The 22,686-nt window shown below is 42.0% G+C and overlaps 1 protein-coding gene across 1 annotated transcript in view; it reads right to left on the bottom strand.

Annotated features, from left to right (window-relative positions):
- Nucleotides 1-1,058: 1,058 nt before the first annotated feature.
- Nucleotides 1,059-22,686, bottom strand: part of IGSF5 (immunoglobulin superfamily member 5) — a 66,416-nt gene continuing 44,788 nt past the window's right edge. The window contains exons 5-9 of the mRNA XM_010598690.3: nt 22,308-22,445; nt 18,752-18,776; nt 14,871-14,971; nt 12,708-12,781; nt 1,059-2,788 (exon numbers count right to left, since the gene is read on the bottom strand). Of these exons, the coding sequence (XP_010596992.1) occupies nt 2,693-2,788; nt 12,708-12,781; nt 14,871-14,971; nt 18,752-18,776; nt 22,308-22,445 (434 nt within the window). The 3' untranslated portion in view covers nt 1,059-2,692. The remainder of the gene's footprint in view (nt 2,789-12,707; nt 12,782-14,870; nt 14,972-18,751; nt 18,777-22,307; nt 22,446-22,686) is intronic.

The following is a 22,686-nucleotide window of genomic DNA, read 5'->3' as shown; positions in this document are numbered from 1 at the left end:
GCTCAGAATCAGCCAAATAAGAGCGCTGTCTCTGTAAATATGGGGTGGGCAGTGAAATTCGCTGAGTATGTATTAGGAGTCTTGGTGGTACACGATTAAGCAGTTGGCTGCTAATTGAAAGTCATCAGTTCGAACCCACCAGAACCCACCAGGGTCTCAGAGGGAGAATTGACCTGATGATCTACTCCCATGAGGATTACAGTCTGGGAAGCCCTATGGAGCTGTTCTACTCTGTCATATAGGTTCGCTATGAGTTGGAATCGACTCGACATCACAGAACAACAACTTAACTAATTAAAAAAAAAAATTTGGAAAAATCTTCAGTCCCGTTCTAAATAATAACATTTACATTAACTTTAATAAGGCAAATATACAAGAGTCAAAGACAGACAGGCAAGGAAATGTGGTGGTGTTTTACAGGGGTCTCGCATTTTCCTTCATGAAAAATACTTGACTCCAAAACATAATTTTTTGTTTTTGTATTTTATTGTGCTTTAACTGAAAGTTTACAAATCAAGTCAGACTCTCATACAAAAACTTATGTACACCTTGCTATGTACTCCTAGTTGCCTCCCCCCTAATGAGACAGCACACTCCTCTCCACCCTGTATTCCCCGTGTCCATTTATCCAGCTCCTGTCCGCCTTTGCCTTCTCATCTCATCTCCAGGCAGGAGCTGCCCACATGGTCTCATGTATCTACTTGAGCCAAGAAGCTCGCCCCTCACCGGTATCATTTTTTGTCTTATAGTCCAGCCCAATCCCTGTCTGAAGAGTTGGCTTTGGGAATGGTTCCTGTCTTGGGCTAACAGAAGGTCCAGAGACCATGACCTCTGGGGTCCTTTTAGTCTCAACAAGATCATTAAGCCTGGTCTTTTTTATGAGAATTTGAGGTCTGCATCCCACTGTTCTCCTGCTCCATCAGGGATTCTCTGTTGTATTCCCTGTCAGGGCAGTCATAAGTTATAGTGAGTTCTAGTTCTTCTGGTCTCAGGCTGATGTAATCTTGGTTTATGGGTCCCTCTCTGTCTCTTGGGCTCAAAGTACCTTATGTCTTTGGTGTTCTTCATTCTTCTTTGCTCTAGGTGGACTGAGACAAATTGATGCATCTTAGGTGGCCGCTTGCTAGCGTTTAAGACCCCAGATGCCACTCACCAAAGTGGGAAGCAGAATGTTTTCTTAATACATTTTGTTATGCCAATTGACCTAGATGTTCCCTGAAACCATGGTCCCCAGACCCCGTCCCTGCTACTCTGGCCTTTGAAGAGTTCAGTTGTATTCAGGAAGCTTCTTTGCTTTTGGTTTAGTCCAGTTGTGCTGACCTCTTCTGTATGTTGTCTTTCCCTTCACCTAAAATAGTTCTTGTCTACTATCTAATTAGTAAATACCCCTTTCCCTCCCTCCCCACCCTGTAACCATCAAAGAATATTTTCTTCCGTGTTTAAACTATTTCTTGAGTTCTTATAATGGTGGTCTCATACAATATTTGTCCCTTTGCTATTGACTAATTTCACTCAGCATAATGTCTTCCAGATTCCTCCACGTTATGAGATGAAAAACATCATTAATTCTTTAAACTTCCACCTGAATTGTTGTTGTTGTTAGCTGCCATCACATGGGACCCTCGACTTATGGCAACCCCATGCACAATAGGGTCAGACCATTGTGATCCATAGTGCTTTCACTGGCTGATTTTTGGAAGTAGATCACCAGGCTTTTCTCCGTAGACATCTTAGTCTGGAAGCTCTGCTGAAAATAAAGAGTTTAAAAAAAAAGCAATACAAGCTTTTGGTGTTTTCTTTTTTGTTTATTAAAGAACACATTGCCCATTTGCAATTTTTTCACGGCATTTGTAATATGTGAAATACATTCTCACAAAGCATAATCCATATCTAACTCATTTGAAGATGCAAGAACAGCCTGATAAAGGAGCACATAAAAATGAATGTCTTCATGTAAATATTCAACACTGAGATATTTAGGAAGGTGTACATCAGCTTTAGAACCTAATGTTATTTTTTACCTATAATTGTTCTGACTTGCCAATTTCAGATATGTGACTAACTCTTAATATTTATCCTCTTATTTCACTGATAGCCCACCCACAATACAACCCCACATATTAAGCACACATAAATATCATCTCAATGTGATTTAGGATAATAAAAACATTTTTAAATCATGGTAAAACATAGACATGTCTATCACTTATTGAATTAGCAAGCAGGAGTGTTGAGTGATGAGAAATTGTATCACGATGAATTTGCATCTTTTTCTCAGTAACTTTAAGGAATTCACTGAAATTTTGAAACATTTTAAAAGTCAAATTCTACTTTGGAAGCTGGGAAAGTTGTTTTTTCTCTCACTATAGAATATCAGGAAACCCTGGTGGCGTAGTGGTTAAGTGCTACAGCTATCAACCAAGAGGTCGGCAGTTCGAATCTGCCAGGCGCTCCTTGGAAACTCTACAGGGCAGTTCTACCCTGTCCTATAGGGTCGCTTTGAGTCGGAATCAACTCGACGGCAGTGGGTTTGGGTTTTTTTTGGTATAGAATATCAGTTTCAACGATGCCAACATCAGCTCTTCCAGATAATGTTGGCAAAACTTGAGCCCAGTGTTAGGACGAAAATGTTGACATTTTCATGCTGTGAACCATCAGCCAAGTGCAAACTGGAGCCCAAGGAAAGTCTTCGTCATACCAATGTTACGTTCCTGACCTTCCTAGGACTGGCCATAATAAACGAAACATGTGGACGAGTCACTGGGGCCGGCTGATGTCCATCAGGTCCCTGATAACAAAGAGAAAAGGGTCAGCTTAATTGGTTGAGATCATTATAAAATATACACTTAAAAGGAAGCTTCACTCATCAGATGGGATAAAATTAGGGTATGAGAAGAAAAAAAAATGTTTAAACGTGTTCTTCCTTTACTTCACTATTTTCAATAACACACACTCTAGAAGTTTTCCATCAACTCGATGGCACTGGGGTTCACTGGTAGAAGTTTTCCAAGTCCAGGGCTCAAAGAGCAATCCAATTCAAATAGCCTGATATTTGTATTTATGAAGGCAAATAACTGGAAGGTTCGCTGTTTTTTGGTTTGTCTGTTTCAATTTTCCTGTGGAAGTTCTGGCTTTACATGGCCAGATTTTGTATGAAAATATAAACGATTTTAACCTTCTTTAAATAACACATTCTTTCTAAAGGAGATGGAAGAAGTGACCAGTGGCATCGTGAGAGGGATATAGGGGTTTTGGACCACACCCACTGATACCAGGGCTGGATTAAGGCTTGTAAGGGCCCTAAATACTGATAATCTGTGGTGCTCCCTACTCTGCTTACTCACGCATTGAAACAGGATACGTGAGTTATATACATACGTGTGTGTGTGTGTGTGTGTGTTAGTTTTCCATAAGGTAAATTCTTTTTAAATGCAACTATAATATTAGCAATTGAACACATACGCCATTTTTGTGTTATGAGATGAACTGGATTATAAAATTTTCGGTGGAAGTAGATTATAAGATTTTTACTATGTACCACATTTTTTACAAAAAGGATATTTAACAAATTCTGTGACCAAGAAAACGAGTCAATGAGCTGAGTTATTTCAACCATCAATGTAAAATTCTGTTGATCTCCCACAACGAAAAATTGACTTTCAGCCATTTTGTTTTAAGTGGCTCATACTTCAATTTTGACGCTTGCTTTGTAATAAATGCTATAATTATAAATGAACAAATGAAAAGATGTCATCAAAGAAAATTTAATAATCAGAAAACAAATATTACAACAAACGACTGTATTTTATTTTTAGGTCTTTCATCTTAACATGTTGTAATTAGAAACATTTCTATTTTTTTCTCTTACAAATCTTCAGTGATTTCATCACAATTAAGGTGCCAAACATTATTTACTTCCGTACATAATAAGGCTAATGAATTGAGTCTTTCCTGAATCGCTGCTATGCACTGACTTTTTCTTCTGTCCTCTCTGCTTGGATCTGTGGGTCTTCGCTTTAGAAATGGGTGCCCCTGTTTGTTCATGCACTAAAAACATGCTTACCTTGCTTATTGGAAATCCTTCCCCACCTGTCAGAGGGGATGACACCAAAATGACCCCACTGCCACCAGGGACCGGCACTGCCAAGGAAGGGTCTACCAAGGCAGTGGTGTCAGGAAGGTGGTGTCACCCATAACCCAGTGTAGTAACTCATCAATGCCCCCCATCATCCACCAGTCAGGGTGTAGCTGGCAGGCCAGCAGAGCCACCACTGGGCAGAGAAGAGGGACTCTGCCTTGGCCAATGAGAGAGGGGAGGAGCTGCAGGGAGCCTGGGGGACGTGGCTGGGAAGAGTGAGGTTGCGTGGCCCAGCTCTTGGCTCTGCAAGGGGAGGGGCGTCGAGGCCAGGCTGGGCCCTCTGCCCACGGGGCAGGGGGTAGAGATCCCATTAGCTGGCCCCACAGCGTAAGTCACCACACTGGGTGACACCAACCCTAGTGACGCCACTGGAAGAACTGACTCTAAATAGATGACCCATTGCCTTTTCTGGCATTGCTTGATGCTGGTTCCCATCAGGAATGCACTGGGTCTATGCCATTCTCATTCTGAAATGTAACCCCAAATAAACCATTGAATTCTCCAGAAGGGCCAATGCCTGCCTAATAGTGTTTTCCTATTACAATGAGTGAGGAGCCCTGGTGGTGAAGTAGTTAAGCACTAAGGTCAGCGGTTAGAACCCAGTCACTTCATAGGAGAAAAATGTGGCAGTCTGGATCCATAAAGATTTACAGCCTTGGAAACCCTATGGGGAAGTTCTACTCTGTCCTACAGGATCACTATGAGTCAGAATTGACTCACTGGCAACAGGTTTGGTTTTTTTGTTTCCTAAAATGTGTGCAACCGATTTTTCCTGCCAATCTTGAAAAAGCTAGCTCAGATTCCAGAGCACCGTAGCTGCGTTTAACATCTTAAATAATGTAACTGAGCACGATAAATTATTTACATTGCAGTGGAATGTCAGTAAGTCTTGTGCATAGAATCACTGGCTCATGGTTTTAATATATTGACTCCCAGTAGCACAAGGAAAGCAAGAAGGCTGATGGAACCATTTCAGAAACGTGCCAGAAGCATCCCAGCCTTCTGTTGGGAATGTGCTTGCAATTTTTGCTGTTGTTGTTTGCCTTTTGTTTTCACCACTGGGCTGCACAAAGGTATTGCTGTTTGCTAAATTTATCAATTTCTGTTTATCTCAGTAGGGGAGTGATTAGCGGGGAAGGTTTGATCCAGGTTTCAAGTTGTTCATATGCTCACTTTCCGTCACTGACTGACTCAGGAGAGAAAGAGAGACAGAATTACCTAAAATAACCAGAAAAATTGGCTGACAGCAAGTTGAGGAGTGGAAAGGGGAAAGGAGAAGGAGGATTATTTGTTTTAAATATCCCTCAAGATCCGCCAACCTATGGCTTCATCTAAAAACAAAAGCTGCTCGCCTTTCCCCATTAACTGATTATAATGTTTACTAAGAATTTTATTTATTAGTTTTGTTCTCAGGTGTTCCAGTTGAAGTTACACTATTTTTCACAGGACCAAAAACTCTCACCTAGAAAATCATATCAGGATTACATACCCTAACTATAGATTCAGCCATAATGGAAATCATCGGTGGAAAAAGCTGTCCCATTTTGGTATATGACAGCTTTCAAAATCAATTCCTTTTTTCTTTCTGATCCTTGATTTAATACATGTTCTGGAGTCACACAATCCTATTCCTTTAATTCACAATGACCACAATGTGCCTTAAACCAGTTACCATCAAGTCAGTGCTGACTCATGGCTACCCCATGCGTGTCAGAGTAGAACTATTCCTTATAGGGTTCTCAATGGTTGATTTTTTGGACGTAGGTCTTCAGGCTTTTCTTATGAGGCACCTCTGGGTGGATTCAAACCACCAACCTTTTGGTTAGCAGCCGAGTGTGTTAAAGTTTTGTACCCCCAAGGACTCTGCAATGTCCATTAGGATCCATCTAAAACAAAAGACTTCAACAATGTGTGCTCCATCCATGGTGTGGTGTGGATTGTGAAGTATTTCAACGTCAAGCCCTTTTCACTGGACGTTCCTTATCAGAGTCACAGTAACTTCTCAAGCTCTTCCCTGTGCTTTGTGACAAGCTTAGTGCCGTGGGGTCATGAGGTACAAGTAATTCCAAAGGCGCAGTTGGGGGGAAACCCCTAGAACTTTGAGTTCTAGGGATTGCTTTCCCTTAGAAACAGTGCCGTACGTGGCTATAATGTTTTCATACTGGGCCCCAGAATATTTTTTCTTAGAGCAGATCCCCCGGGTCACGGGTTAAAAATACTGATTCTTTGGCCCTATCTCCCAGAGATTCTGATCCAGAAAGGCTGGAAGAGGGCCCAAGAGTTTACATTTGAACAAGTATCCAAAGTGCTTCTGACACACTACTGTACTGAGAACTGCTGCCAGACCAGTAGGATGAACATGTTACTAGGTACCAGGCATACCTCCATGTTCTACAAGGGTTCTTCCCACCCACGGGAAAATAAGGATCCAGGAAACACACCCATTGCTGCCACCTAGTGGTGGAAGCGAGTACTTTCCCCATCCCGGAGCCTCCAGTAAGAAGTCCCCCATTCTGGGAAACGCCCAGGAGGGGAGTGGGCAGAGAGGTGGGGATGCCCAAGAGGGAGCTCCGGGCAGACAGCAGGCCAAAACTCTAACAGGAACAGATCCCTCTTCCCAGCATCACCAGACTGGGCCTGGCCTACATCAGCCCTCCCCATGCCCTGTAGCTTTTGACCCCAGTGCCTGGCTTTCCGGGGGACAAAACTCCACCCCAAAACCTGCCCTTTATGACACTGTCCCTGAGACAAGCCCTTACCCCTTTGAAAGTTGTCTAAGGACTCTCAGCCCTGAACCATAAAGAGATAACTAACAGTTTGGAAACAGGTCCCCACTACTTCTCATCTTGACCTTCCCTGTAGCAGGGTGGGCCTCCGGCATTCTGGACCTTAATCAAAAAGAATGTCAAAAGAGCAAAAATTATGGGAAACTGGTGCAGTGGCAAATAGGGTCTTCCAAACCCTGCTAAGGAGTCCCTGGGTGGTGCAAACAGTTGGGTGCTCAATTACGAGCTGAAAGATTGGCAGTTCAAATTCACCCAGAGGCACCTTGGAAAAGAGAGCTGGCAATCAGATTTTAAAAGGTCACAGCATTGAAAACCTTACGGAGCACAGTTGTACCTCTGCACACATCAGGTCATCATGAGTAAGAACTGACTGGATGGCAACTAACAACAACAATAATCCCTCCTAAAATACTAAAATTCCAGCCTCCCATTTTAGTAACTGTTGAGATTAGGATGTAACTAAAATTATGTTTGGTGATTCATAACAAAGATGCTGAGCTTGGAGGCTCGTGTGCACAGTCAGGTGGGATGGGAGGGTGGCGCTGAAGGTGAGGGGTGACAGCAACCCAGAAACACTGCCTGCTTCTCGTACCACAGTGCACAGCCCTGTGCCAGGTGCAGCACGTACTCCACGGGCCATGGTCTGGACCCTCCTCTCTTGTAGGGGAGTCACATGGTTCCAGGCAAAAGAAGCAAGTATATGTCACCATCACGCCTAGCAGGGGTTAGGTGCAAGCCTTCAAAAATATATTTAAGCACAGGCAGCACGAATGGGTGGTACCCTGGTGGCACAGTGGTTAAGAATGGTTAAGAGCCATGGCTGCTAACCAAAAGGTCAGCAGCTCGAATCTACCAGGCCCTCCTTGGAAACCCCATGGGGCAGCTCTACTCTGTCCTATAGGGTCGCTATGAATTGGAATCAACTCGACAGCAACAAGTAAACTAAGGTAATCATGGACGGGAGTCCCCGAGTGGTTAACACCCTCAGCTACTAACCAAAAGTTTGCACGTTCAAGTCTACCCAGAGGCACCTCAGAAGAAAGGCCTGGCCATCTACTTCCACAAAATCAGCCATAGAAAACCCTACAGAGCACAGTTCTACTCTGACACACACAGAGTCACCCTGAGTAGGAATCAACTTCATGGCAACTGGAATCACGAATGCCTTAGGACTCTGAGTAAACCATAATTATTAAGCATAAAACATAATTATTAAGAAATTATGAAGTAGGCAAGTTGATCTCTGGTGACCTCTCACTCTTTCCTTTCAGCAACCTCCCTCCCCAATTTCTATCTTGGTATAAAATTAATCAATAACCCCCAAGCCCAGGAAAAGTCAGAACCATATCAAGTCATTCTAAAAAACAGAAATGCTCAGGTACCACTCTATTCTCTAGAGGTGGGGACCAAGAACCAGGGCCTCCCAAAGGCCACACTGACCTCTCCCATCTGCAGTCTCTGCCACTCCCGGCTCCCCCTTTCTTGGGGTATATTTGAACAAGGATCCTGGAAGAAAGCCCAAGTGCCCCAGACTATAAATGAATGAAACGGCAACTGGACACAGAGTATTTAACTTTTTATGAAAGACCTCAAAACATCACGTTATTTTTATGTCGTGTATCCATCCCTGCTGGTCTAATAATATTTCTTGTCATAACTGGATTGTGACCAACAGCTAAAGGATCTGTGTCTCTTCCTACACAGATGCACACGCACTCCTTGCATAGCAGAACTCCAGGGACTAAAGACATTCCCCACTTCAATGAGTAAGTGTTTAATAAGCATGTAGTAACTCTGTGCTAGACTGGGGGTGGAGTGCCTGGGTGGTGAAAATGGTTTAGTACTTGGTTGCTGACCAAAAGGTTGGAGGCGAGCGTCTACCCAGAGGCTCCTTGGAAGGAAGACCAGGTGATCTACTTCAGAAAAATCAGCCACTGAAAACCCTATGGAACATAGTTCTACTCTGAGACATGCGGGGTTGCCATGAGTTGGAGACGACTGGACAGCAACTGGTAGGCTGTGTGCAGGCAAAGGCCATATGTTAGTTAGACCTTCTGAAAATGCCGAGGGTAAATCCCATCACCAGGTTAAGCAGATAAGCTTGCCTGCCAGCGAGCAGAAAAAAGTACAAGTGCTCACCAGTAGCCATTCTGTTCACAAAACCAACATGGTCCAGCTCTAAGACCTAGTGACACAAAGCAGGAGCTTTCTGTTTCTGTCGTAGATGCATTGTCACCATGGATAGGACACTCGTCTGATCCAACTAGCCCCACCGTAACAGGGACCTGGAAGAGCATTTGCTGTGGACTGACTTGTAGCTGGAGGTCTCTCCATTTAATCTACAGGCTTTGCAGGACCCAGGCCTAGGCAGGTTTCTGCAAAATACGTCATCTGTAGTCAACGGCCTTGAGCTCTAACCAGCAGCTCCTTAGGCAGGAGTCTTGCTGGGCATCAGTTCTGCCCACCATCACAGGTGTATAGAAACACCCGAAGCAGCAGCGAGGGCAAACACTGAAATAAACACAAGCGTGTGCGTGCCAGGCCCCAGGAATCACCTCCACAGCTACTGTTCTTTTCCCACCAATATATTATTTAGTTGGTTGCATGTTAAGTTTCTCTCCCTGAGTATGTTCCAAACAGCACTTCAAGCTTCCAGAAGCATCACTCAGAGCTCCTACATGTCAGTCTCCACTCCCGTATCCGAACGCATCTAGAGATCCCCTTTTTCTTCATTTATTCTTCAGAGAGAACCATCTGACACCACCCTATTCTGAATTTCCTTCCAGCCTAGTCCTAGAGGTGAAAAATTTGGCTTGTCCAGTGGAAATATGGAACCACAGAAAGGTCATGGCAACAATGGCTGGTTTCAATGTGCTCTTATGGTGTCCATGCTTGGTGCTGTGTGGGAGGTAGCCACTCAGCTGGACGTTCTCCTCCCTCAGCCGATGGCCCCCATCCAGGCCCAGGCATGGGAGGATCTGATGTGTAACACACAAGACCCTTCGAAAATTACAGCCTGGTGATTACTTCCTTTCCTCTGTCAGCTCTTATTCAAAGCAAAGAGTACCTGTTGTACTTCCATCATTATTCCTTCCAGCTCCAGATTAAATTCAAGAGATATATGTGCCAAAGAGAACAGACTTGGTGGAAAGAAACTGACCTCTCCATTTTCCTGACACCCAGCCCTGAAGAAAGGAGCTTAAACTCCTACAGGGAGCCAGCCATTTGTCACTTAGACCATCTTCTTTTGTAGCACAGACCTCTCGTACATCTTCCCACCTGGCAATATTTGTTGCCACTAACAGCGTCACTTAGCTGCTGCCAGCACACGGGTGAGCATCAATCAAAGCTCCCCTAGAGCCCACTAGAGCCGTGGAAGGCACACATCACTGGCAAGAAGTATGCATCAAGCTGAATCCTCACTGCAGAGAAGAATATTATGGCTTAGAGCTGCCTGGAAATGCAAGTAAATACCATCTACCTCTGCCAAGAGAGAAGGATTGGAGGGCTGTGAAGGTAATTTCTCAGCACCACCACCTCAACCCGGTAATGACTCCCATGCAGAACAAGCCTGAGGCTGTCTGATTCAGTGTCCCATTGGAAAGCCAATCTATGAGTCTGGCTTTTCCAAAAGCTGAAAAGGGAGAACATTCAATTTGATTGGGAACACTATTTGCAGAATTAGAGGGAGGAAATACTTACCTGTTTGAAGTTGCTATCATAAAAAAAAAAAAAAAATCATAGAGGTGAAAAAATGGTGCCGGTTAACAACTTGACCAAGGCAAGGTCATGGAAACTTCATAGACACATCCAAACTCCCTCAGGGACCAAATTACTAGGCTGAGGGCTGGGGACCATGGTCTTAGGGAACATTTAGCTCAACTGGCATAACACAGTTTATAAAGAAAATCTTCTATATCTTACTTTGATGAGTAGCATCTGGGGTCTTAAAAGCTTGTGAGAAGCCATCCAATCTGGAGCAAAGGAGAATGGAGAAAACCAAAGACTCAAGGGAAAGATTAGTCCAAAGAACTAATGGACCACAACTACCATGGCCTCTACCAGACTGAGTCTAGCACAACTAGATGGTACCCAGCTGCTCTGACAGGAACCACAATAGAGGGTCCTGGGCAAAGCTGGAGAAAAATGTAGAACAAAATTCTAACTCACAGACATACTGGTGTGACACAGACCAAAGAAACTCCAAGAGTATGGACCCTGGACACCCTTTGAACTCAGTACTAAAGTCACTCCTGATGTTGACCCTTCAGCCAAAGGTTAGACAGGCCCATAAAACAAATACTAATACACATAGCTCAACCATGTAACTGAGACTAAATGGGCACACCAGCTCAGGGGCAAGGACAAGAAAGCAGGAGGGGACAGGAAAGTTGGACGATTGGAAATGGGGAACCCAAGGAAGAGAAGAGGAGAGTGTTGACACGTCTCAGGGTTGGCAACCAATGTCACACAACAATATGTGTATTAATTGTTTAATGAGAAACTAATTTGCTCTGTAAGCCTTCATCTAAAGCACAATAAAAAAAGAAAAAAAAATCTAGTTGTTAGATTTTAATACTGAGAATAGGAATAATCAAGTAAATAACCCAGTTACAAACTTTTATCTATTTAATTCTATTTTTTTGTCCTTCATAATTGTCAATTCTTAGTTATTATGAACGTATTCCCTTCTCCCTCAATTGCCTGTTTAGTGAAAATTGCATAAAATTCTTGTTTATTTAAATTGCAAGCAATTGGAAAACTCATAAACCAGAATTTTTCTATACTTTGTGAAGAAAACTCCAATAAAAGTAAATTCCAAATAGGCAAAAAGAAAAACAGTGTTGGATATATATATATATATATATATATATATATATATATATATATACGGTACTGGGTCATAGTTGAGGTTGTTACCTGCCATCAAGTAAGCCCCTGACTCATGGGAATCCTGTGCACTGCTGGGTCCTGTGCCATCCCCATGACTGGTTACAGATTGGACCACTGTGATCCACAGGATTTTCTCTGGCTGATTTTCACAGGTAGATCACCAGGCCTTTCTTCCTAGTCTGTCTTAGTCTGAGAGATCCACTGAAACGTGTTCAGCATCATAGCAACACACAAGCCTCTGCTGACAGATGGGGGGTGGCTGCACATGAGGCACACTGGCAGGGAGTCAAACCTAGGTCTCCTGCCTGAAAGGTGAGAATTCTACTACTGGACCGCAAATGCCCTGGTTTTATATATTTAGTCTAATATGCTTTGGAATATAAAAGAATCTCATTTTCTGCATATAAGCCCTAATTCATACATGTATGACAACTAAAGCTGACTCTAAACCCAAAAAGACAAGGAGCTGACTCTGCACCAGAAAATTAATACACTATGTCCTCAGGGCTCCTAATCCACTGTTTACTTTAAGTTAACCATTACAGCCAAGTGGTTCTACCCTGTAACACAGGGGACCCCCATGAGTCAGAATTAACTCGACAGCAACTGGTTAGGAACCCCTGGGGGATGCAAAGCATTAACACACTTGGCTGCTAACCAAAAGGTTAGAAGAGCAAGTCCATCTGGAGGTGCCTCAGAAGAAAGGCCTGGTGATCTGCTTCTGAAAAATTTGCCCTTGAAAACGCTACAGAGGACAGTTCTACTCTGATACACACGGGGTCGACATGAGTCAGAGCTGACCCAGCAGCAACTGGTATGGTATGTAGACAAGATAAATGTTTGAAATAGCCAAAAATTTCCAAGAAAAGGAAAAAAATTATCTAGCTCACCTGTTGAGGATACGTGGTGCTGCATTGTACCGGAACACTGGGTTCATAGGACTTTGGAGGGAGAGAAGAAATCTCTGCAAGAGAAGAGTGACTTTAGAGTGACAGTCCCAAAAACCAAGCTACGTATTCTAACAATTCTGATTTATAAAGAAATACCTTTGTTCTTATTTATTATCCCTGCCTTAAAGTAATCCTTAACCATATAAAACGTTTAAAAAAAAATTTCCTTGAGGGTACATAATTTTAGAACTTTATCAATTTAAATGGAATAAAAATATGGTAAACTGACTCATAATCTATTCCTTTCTTGACACATGGGTCTGAGTTCGACACATGATGGATCCATAGGTTTAATGGTTGACCAGAGAAAATAAACACAGGGCAAATTTAAGAAAGCGGGGAACAGGGGGTTGCTTTGGTCAAGATTTTTATCAAGTTACTTGCTTAATTGCTCAAAACACAAATGAATGCATGTTCACCCCCAGGAAATTTTGCAAGAAGCTGTGGTCAGATTATCAAAGGACACAGTCAGTGTTTTATGGAATTCTTTAAAATCTGAAGCATATTGTTCAGAACACACGTGGGAGGCTTGTTGTTCTTGGTAGCTGCTATGGAGTCAGCCAACTCATGGTGAGCCCATGCACAACATGATTGGATCATTGTGATCCATAGGATTTTCACTGGCTGATTTTCAGAAGTAGATTCTCAGGCCTTTCTTCCTGGTCTTATTCTGGAAGGTCCACTGAAACTTGTTCAGTATCGCAGCAACATACAAGCCTCCACGGGCAGACGGCTGGTGGCTACGCATGAGAGGTGCACTGGCAGGGAATTGAGCCTGGATCTTCTACATGAAAGGCGAGAACTCTGCCTCTGCACCATCAATGCCCTCACACGGAAGGCAGCTGTGGTGAAATGAAAAGAATGGGGCTGCTGAAAACAGATTCCCAATCTTAGTCTTAAAAATTTTTTTTTTCAGCCCACCCAACAAAGGTTGGTTGTCTGGAAATCTTTAATGAACTTTGCCCGGCAACTTTAACAAGGGAGCCGGGTTTGCTTTCAGACTGCTACGGAGTTATTTGTACAGCTTTCCCCTCTCATCAGTCCTAAAAAAGGAACCAAGGTTCAAATCCTACCCCTATTGCTTACTAGTAACGCTGCCTTCAAGAAACGTACCCCTCCCGCCTCCACTTATGACTACATCCTATAAAGGTCATAAATGAGATCCTACAAAAAGACTTTTCAAAATCGGGTTGTAAAGTTCAATAGGAGCAAATTTCTTGCTGGATTTCAGTTTTATTCCAATCTAGTTGTAGTTCTGGAGGAGTTATTCCTGAGGTATTAAAGTGCCTCCTCAGGCACTTTAAGGTAGAAGCAGGTTCATGAGGAAAGAGTAAGCAAAAAAAAAAAAAAAAAACACTCTATAAATACATTTTAAAACTCTAAGATTTCCACCTGACCTTTTTTTTTAATTAACTTTTTTTGAGCTTCAAGTGAACGTTTACAAATCAAGTCAGACTGTCACATATAAGTTTATATACACCTTACTCCGTCCGTACTCCCACTTGCTCTCCCCCTAATGAGTCAGCCTTTCCAGTCTCTCCTTTCGTGACAATTTTGCCAGCTTCCAACTCTCTCTATCCTCCCATCCCCCCTCCAGACAGGAGATGCCAACACAGTCTCAAGTGACCACTTGATATAATTAGCTCACTCTTCATCAGCAACTCTCACCTACCCACTGTCCAGTCCCTTTCATGTCTGATGAGTTGTCTTCGGGAATGGTTCCTGTCCTGGGCCAACAGAAGGTTTGGGGACCATGACAGCCGGGATTCCTCTAGTCTCAGTCAGACCATTAAGTATGGTCTTTTTATGCGAATTTGGGGTCTGCATCCCACTGATCTCCTGCTCCCTCAGGGGTTCTCTGTTGCGCTCCCTGTCAGGGCAGTCCTGACCTTTTTTTAAGCTTTAGACAAATGAGTGAACTTTTACTGTTATTCTATTCCTAGAATATTCCTACTCCTAGTGCTTCTTCTTCTTCTAAAAATTACCCAAAAAGCAAAGACCAAGAATCCCTCAGGTATCTGCCTTGTGAAATTGGTGTTTTAGCAAGTCTGTCTTCTAACACGCTGTTTTGAGGCCATTCTCTCACCCAACACGTCCACTCACTTGTGGTCCTCGATTCATCTGCCCTGTATCCGTAGTTTTCATTTCCACTTTTTATCTTTGTCTCCATCATTTCTTTGTTTGTTTTCACATTTGCAGATTTCCTGGAAGTAGACCATTTTAAGAGGTAACGTGTTAATCAGCAATGGATATTTGGTTCACATTGCTATGCTCAGAGCATCCTGACACATAGAACTTATGACAAGTCCACAGCTGGCTCACTGGCTTCTTAGGAGTTGGTGAATATCAGAATGGAAACTCCCAGCCATCAATTGCACTCCCATTGTGGAGACAGAAGGAAGTTTCTCAGGGTAGGTCCATGGACTCCAACAAGCAAATAAAACAGGGGTTGGCAAATTATGACCCAGAATCCAAATCCAGCCCACTGCCTGTTTTTGTAAATGAAGTTTTAATGGAGCACAGCCACACCTACTTGCTTTCATAATGTTGATGCTGCCTCCATGTTACAACAGCAACGCTGAATTGTTTTAAGAGAGACCATATGGTTGGTGAACACCAAAAATATTTACCATCTGGCCCTCTATAGAAAAAACTGTGCTAACCCCTGAAATAAAGCAAAAACACAGTACAGCTTCCTAGGGGAAGGAATTTGACAATGGATAGACGAAGAATTAGAAATATTCATACTCAACCTCGAAGAATTTATTCTAGGAAAGTAATGGAGGATATGTGCAAAGATTTACTTGAAAGGCTGTCAATTCATAAGTTATGTATTATTTATTATTGCAAACAACCCACGTGTCCAACAATTAAAAAAATAGTTGCCACTGAGTTGATTCCAACTCAGGGCAACTCCGTATATCAGAGTAGAACTGTGCTCCCTAAGGTTTTGAAGACTGTGCTCTTTCAGAAGGAGATCTCCCGGCCTGTCTTCCAAGGCACTTCTGGGTGGATTAGAACTGCCAACCTTTCTGTTAGTAGCCAAGCACTTAACCCTTTGCACCACTCAGGGATTCCATGTCTAACAATAAGGTATTGGTAAAATAAAACTATGATACAACTCTAAGATGGAATATCATACCACCTATTTATCAAAGCTGGTGGAAATCTAAACTAGTACACCTACTTTGGAAAACCGTGTAGCAGTATCACCTAAAGTTAAACGTGCCTACCCTATGTCCCAGCCTTCCCTACTAGACAAATGGCCAGCAGAATACCGAATAGGAATGAGTACACATGTTCACCAAAAGACATGTGTTAGAAGCAGCAGTATTTGTAATGGCCCCAACCTGAACACTATCCAAGTGTCCATTGTCAGTAAAATGGATAAATGCCAGTATATGCCAAGAATATAATAACATATATAACCAGAATATAAACAGTCTACATCTACACTCAATGATCTGGATAAATTTTCAGTTGAAAGCTCAAGACAGACAGGAAGGAGTACCTACTAAATGATTCTATTTATATAAAGTTGTTATAAAACTAATCTGTGGGGATATGGGGACAGATGTCAGAAGAACATCTACCTTTGGGGAGGAGGGGGTAGGTAGTGATTTGATGAGGGCCTGAAGGGGGCTTTTGGAGTGCTAGTGATGTTCGTGTTCTTGACTTAGACATTCGATGCCCAGGCACAGGTGCTTTGTGAAAATTAATCAGGCTACACACTTATGATTTGTAGACTTTTCTGTATTTATGTTAAAAAAAAAAAAAGCGTTGTCGAGTTGATTCCAACTCATAATGACCCTGTAGGACAGAGTAGAACTACTCCACAGGGTTTCCAAGGAGCAGCTGGTAGATTTGAACTGCCAAACTTTTGGTGGGCAACTGAGATCTTAACCACTGCGCCACCAAGGCTCTGTATTTGTTACACTTCAATAAAAATTTTTATTTAATAAAATGTTGTAGGCAAATATTAGTTAACAGAAAATACAAGTGTCACTTCAGAAGTGTCAAGTGAAAAGAGCAGTCTATAAAATAATGTATACATGACCCAAATTTTACAAAATGCATACGTGTGCATGCGTAGGTATATAAATGTGAACATACGTACATATAATAATAATTACTTTCGGGCAATAGAATGATAGGTGATTTTAAAACTATTCCTTAACTTTTTTTTTAATTTTCCATACAATAAACATTTATTGATTCTATAAGAAAATATAAGTGTTATTTCAATGCAAAGGATATCTGTAAGAAGATGAAGTTAGCACTGTGAGTGCAGTGAAGGACAGGGCAGGTGGGAAATGGTCACCCAGTAAGCCGCCCTTGTCTTACCTCCTTGGAGCCTAATGCACTACTCTCTGGTCTAAATGCTAGGGCTAGACATGGAGTAGGGCCCAGGCCCTGGAGCAGAGCTGCCCAGATACCTTCTGATCCTTCCACTTTCTGGATGGGAGCTACGGGGCAAGTTATTTAACCTCTCTGTGCCTCTCAGTTTCCCCATCTATGAAATGCAAGAATAGCCTCATAAAATCATTGTGAAAATTAAATAAGATAAAAACATCTATAAATCTAAGAAAACGCTGTGAAGCAGTTCTACTCTATAACACATGGGGTGGCCAACTCGATGGCAGCTAGCAACAGCAACAACAATAATATATTATTATTACTCTCCACCCACAATCCTGTTGATCATTGCATTGTGAGATCACTTCTGACCCCAGAAAACAGAAGTGGAAGACAATGGCTCAGTCAAGAATGGTGAACCCAAGGATCAGGCTGGGATCTTGCCAGTGACAGCAGTCAAAAGAAACCCCAGAATAATTAACAGGGTCAGATTTCTCTTGCCCTAGTCTGGTCCCAAATGAAGTGTGTTTTTAGATTGCTTGGTTTTGCCACTGCATGGTGGTGTCCTCAGAAGGCATCATTAGCAGGAAGTCACCGAGCTCAGAAGGAAATGAATAGTGTCTGCCACATGACGGCCACACATAATCATTCACAAAGTATTTTAAAACCCCAATCTTTAAACAGATCTAATGAAATACTGACATTTCAATTGCATATGATTGTACGCCCTTGACTTAGTTACCTTCAAAGTCCTTGCAGCTACTTCTGGATGGTGGTGGGAATGACAGGAATTTTTTCAGTTCCCAGCTTGGCTGTCCAAGCAGTGACACTATCTAATGGGTCAGCCTGGTGCCTTCCAGGCAACCAGTTAGTTTCACTCTTTTCCACTGTCCCAGAAATTCCAACAGGATCTCTGCCTGGTTCTTTTAACATCCTTGAAAGAGTACTTGAGTTCCTAGCCTTAACTCAAAGCAAGAACAGCAGTCAGGGTGCACCATGCCCTCTTGTGGAATGAGTTGCAAATGCTAGACAAACCAAAATACCAAACCCATTGCCATAAAGTCGGTTCCGACTCATAGAGACCATTTAGGACAGAGTAGAACTGCCCCATAGGATTTCCAAGGAAATAGTGGAGCCCTGGTGGCACAGTGGTTAAGAGCTTGACTGCTAACCAAAAGGTCAGCAGTTCAAATCCACCAGCTGCTCCTTGGAAACCCTATGGGGCAGTTCTACTCTGTCCTATAAGGGCCCTATGAGTCGGAATCTCAATGGCAACAGGTTTTTTCAGGGTTTTAATCTTTATGGAAGCAAACTGCTTCCCTCAGAACCGCTGGTGGGTTCCAACCACGGACCTTTCAGTTAGCGGCCTGGCACTTAACCACTGCGCCACCAGAGCTAATCGGACACATTTTACTAAGCGAGCACAGGGCAAGTCAAACAGAGGCACTAGCAACTCCCCTAGTTTATTCTACCAATTACTTCTGTCTCAAGAGTTTGTGATTGGCATACACATTTTTCAGTCTTTTCCATTTTCAGTACTTAATTTTCAGAAACCTAAATCCTAGGGTCCCTGGGTTTGTTTTGTGTGTGTGTGTGTTTTCAGAAAATTGATGCAATTTCAAACTTACCTTATTTCACTTTGATAACTAGATTCTGAAAAAGAACAAAATCGCATTAGTAAATTCAGGATAATTATTCTGAAAATAAACGTATTGATGACTTTTATCAAACCCCTGATTTTTAGAGACCCCACATTAGTGACTACTTGTAAGCCAACGGGCATTATTCTGTTCCCCCAACCCAAGTTATCAAATGGCTTCCAAGCATAAGGATCTTGGAATTCATCACTGATTATCAGTAAAATAAATAAGCCCTAAAAAAAAAAAAAAAATCCCGGTGACATCAAGTCGATTCCAACTCATAGCGACCCTATAGGACAGAGTAGAACTGCCTCATAGAGTTTCGAAGGAGCACCTGGCAGATTTGAACTGCCTATCCTCTGGTTCGCAGCCGTAGCACTTAACCACTACACCACCAGGGTTTCCAAATAAGCCCTGGGCACCAGAAATGTAGTAGGTATCCGATAAGTACTTAGTGAATGTTGATTTGGAAGAGCATAAAGACACCATTCACCCCAGGACAGCTGTTCTGTGTTAACAATCCCCACAGACATTCACTCAGTACCTACCGTATGCCAGCACCACACCGGCCACAGCTGTACAATGTATTCTCTCATGTGATCACTACAACACCCCAAGAGTTAGGGTTAGTGTTGCCACATTTTTAACCAATGAGTAATGATACAATACTGTATTTAATTCTAAGAATTAAAAATACCATATTTTTTTAATTCTAAGGTACATTTTTAGCCAATATGTGCCAATGGTTTCAACCCACAGAGTTACGTTCCCTACCACCACCAAAGAAAATGCTGTCATTAAATTGATTGTGTCCCTTGGTGGTGCGAATTGGTTAACAACATGCTCAGCTGCTAACCAAAAGGTTGGTGGTTCGAATCCACCCAGAGGTGCCTCAGGAGAAAGGCCTGGTGATCGATTTCCAAAAAATTATTCATTGAAAACCCAATGGAGCACAGTTTACTTTGACACACATGGGGCCACCATGAGTTAGTGTTGACTTGACACCAACTGGTTTGGTTTGATTTTAATGAACAGGCAGGAGGAGATTGAGAATTTCAAGATGGAAAAGAGTAGAGGTGTGATCCAGTCCTGGGCCGCCCCACTCCAAAGCCAGTGTTCGCTACCACTGTGCTTTCCTGGCTAGGCTTTCTGGTCTATCAAACTTTACTGAGCTCTAAAAAAAAAAAAAAACACTCATTTTCCAAATTTAGATAATGTTCTCGCTTAAGTTCAGACCTAATGATATCTGTCAACTCATACCCCAAACTGAACCTCAGAAACAATCCTACTGGAATTGAAGGAGAGATAGTTTGGTCTCCCTCCACAGCCTCCACTAAAAAAAAAATAACAGTTGCCACTGAGTGGATTCCAACTTAACGGCAACCCCGTGTGTGTTCGGAGTAGAACCGTGCTCTACAGGGTTTTCAGTGGTGATTTTTTGGAAGCAGATCACTAGGCCTTTCTTCTAACGTGTCTCTGAGTGGATTGGAACCTCCAACCTTTCAGTTACCAGCTGAGCACACTAACTGTTTGCACCACCCCGGAACATGGGCTCCACTAGAAGGATGCTCCTTGCACTCCCATCAGTGGGAGACTGGAGGAGACCAGCTCCCAATCCCTCTTGGCTCTCCAGTGTGACAATCCAAGGTCTCTAGGCCAAGCTGAGTGGGGCCCACAGTCATTCCCAGTCAGCCCTGGATTCTCCGGCATCAGCAAATCAGAGCTCAGAATGTACTTTTGGAAGCATATAATAGCTAACTTTTTTAAATGTGTAAATGTTTAATATTAATACTAGACAATAAAAATTAATAATATTGAATCTATTTCATAGAATATATATTAATATAATGATAAATAATTAATATTTATTTTTAAATGTTGAAACCCAGAGCATTATCAGACCCTTGCCATTTATGTTAAGGTGTAGTCTAGTTTTCATAGTGAATTATACCTGGTGGGATGGGGCAAGATTGTAAATAGGCCTTCACAAGTCTGTTCATAGCCCTGCCTGGGCTTGCTACAGACAAGGGTAAAGGAAATAGCTCACTCTTACATGGGCATTTTATCTCAAAGTTAATTGAAGGGTAAAACCTAGGATATAAACTTTTACATATATTAATTTATACAATTTCCACACACACAAAAAAAAATCTATAGTTTTTATTCCCACTTTGTAAATAAGGAACTAAGAATTAGGGGGTCGTCTTTCCACACACCCTACTTGGGCCCCAACTATCACTAACCTTACTAGGTTATTATGAAATAGACAACAGCCTACAAGAAGCAGAAAGTCCAAGTGATATTCTGCAACAACTCCACAATCGTTAAGGTTCAAAATAATTATCTGAAGGTATGAAACAATTCACAGTGACGTCTAAACGAGAAATTAAGTTACACTCAATAGTTTTCATTTGAAGTCCAGTGTGTTTTATCTGAGCCATCAATCTGCAGCATAGAAGGTAAATCCCAGGTAAAAACAAATTCCCATCTAACCTGGACCAACAAGAGTTTACTATTTTTTCAATTTCTAGTGCCCAGATACAAAGTCATATCACTGTATCAATTCTCCAAACCCAAAACAAGTCCGTGGAGGCATTAAGACTGGATCATGAGCCTAGTTAAGGCAGGACCAAGTGTTTTACATGGAATATCTCATTAAGACAGGTATTCCTTGTAAGAGAGTTAGCACTGTGCCTGGCACCAAAACAAACAAAAAAAAATTATCAAATAACAGTATGATAGTTTGTGTTGACAAAAGAAAAGATGCAATTAAACTCACAGGTAGCCTAATATCAAAATTCTGATCTTAAGAAAAACAGTTGAACTGTTCCAAATACTCAGATAGGAGTAGGTGAAGGTTTTATGACAGAAGAAGACAGACAGGCACATACATTCAACACTCAGAAAGACCTGAGCTGCCCACGTAACACAGCATCCTTTGGCCTTCGGAGTCACTAACTACCCAACTATACATTGAATCCACCTCAGTGTTGAGCCCGACCCCCGAACAAGGCCCTTACCTTGATATATCTTGGAGTATCTCAGAAGATCTCATTCAGAAGAAATTTGGAATTATTTTTATTTTATTTTATTTATCAATAAAAGACTATCTTTTCTTCTACCACATCAACATTCATCTATAAAGAGAGATTTGGAATTCCACAAACTAGAAAACAACCTTTAGTGTGCTCAGATAGGTGGATATTATTCTAGAAAAGCTGTAGCATCTATATCATACATTACAACAGCCATAAATCCTTCCAAATAAGCCTAAAAATCAAATAATCAGTGTCTTTGATGAGAAAGGTACCATGTTACTGCCTTCTCAAAAGTGTAAACAGCTCAGATTCCTGGGAGTATAACAAGTTCACAGCAGACCCCAAATGAATGACTTCCTTGAGAAAGTCTTTTCTTTTTGCATATTTCCTTTGAAGGGCTTGGAAAGCTAACGTATCTTTAGAAAGAGCTCATGAGCTGATGAACTTCAACTGCTCATACCAAAAGTCTAAAAATAGATACAAACCTATATGAACAAAAATATTACCTTTTTTCTCTCTCCTGGAGACACAGCAGCAGAATATTATAATCAGAACAATTATCAGGATCAAAAGCAATGAAAATAATACAGCAAGGAGAATTATTGCCCAGGTAGGCAATGATGTGCCTGGTTTATCAGCATTGCCTATAAGATTGAGAGGAGAAAAAAATATTTTAGTGATGCTTGTTACTGTCTATCCTTTGTAATCACTTGTTCTGCCACATTATAAATTATGTATTCAAATAACTACCCGGCCTATGTGGTAAGGTGTTATATGCCAGCTTCCCTTCAATTCATTTAATTATTCAATACTCTAGAGTCTCATTCACTACAATACTTATTACCGCCAATAAATAACTGCTTAGGAATACAATCGTTTTCGAAT

Source organism: Loxodonta africana, chromosome 2 (genome assembly GCF_030014295.1).
Source record: "Loxodonta africana isolate mLoxAfr1 chromosome 2, mLoxAfr1.hap2, whole genome shotgun sequence".
NCBI classification, from domain to species: domain Eukaryota; kingdom Metazoa; phylum Chordata; class Mammalia; order Proboscidea; family Elephantidae; genus Loxodonta; species Loxodonta africana.
Note: the sequence above shows the minus strand (reverse complement) of the source record. Positions and strands in the feature narration are given on the sequence as shown.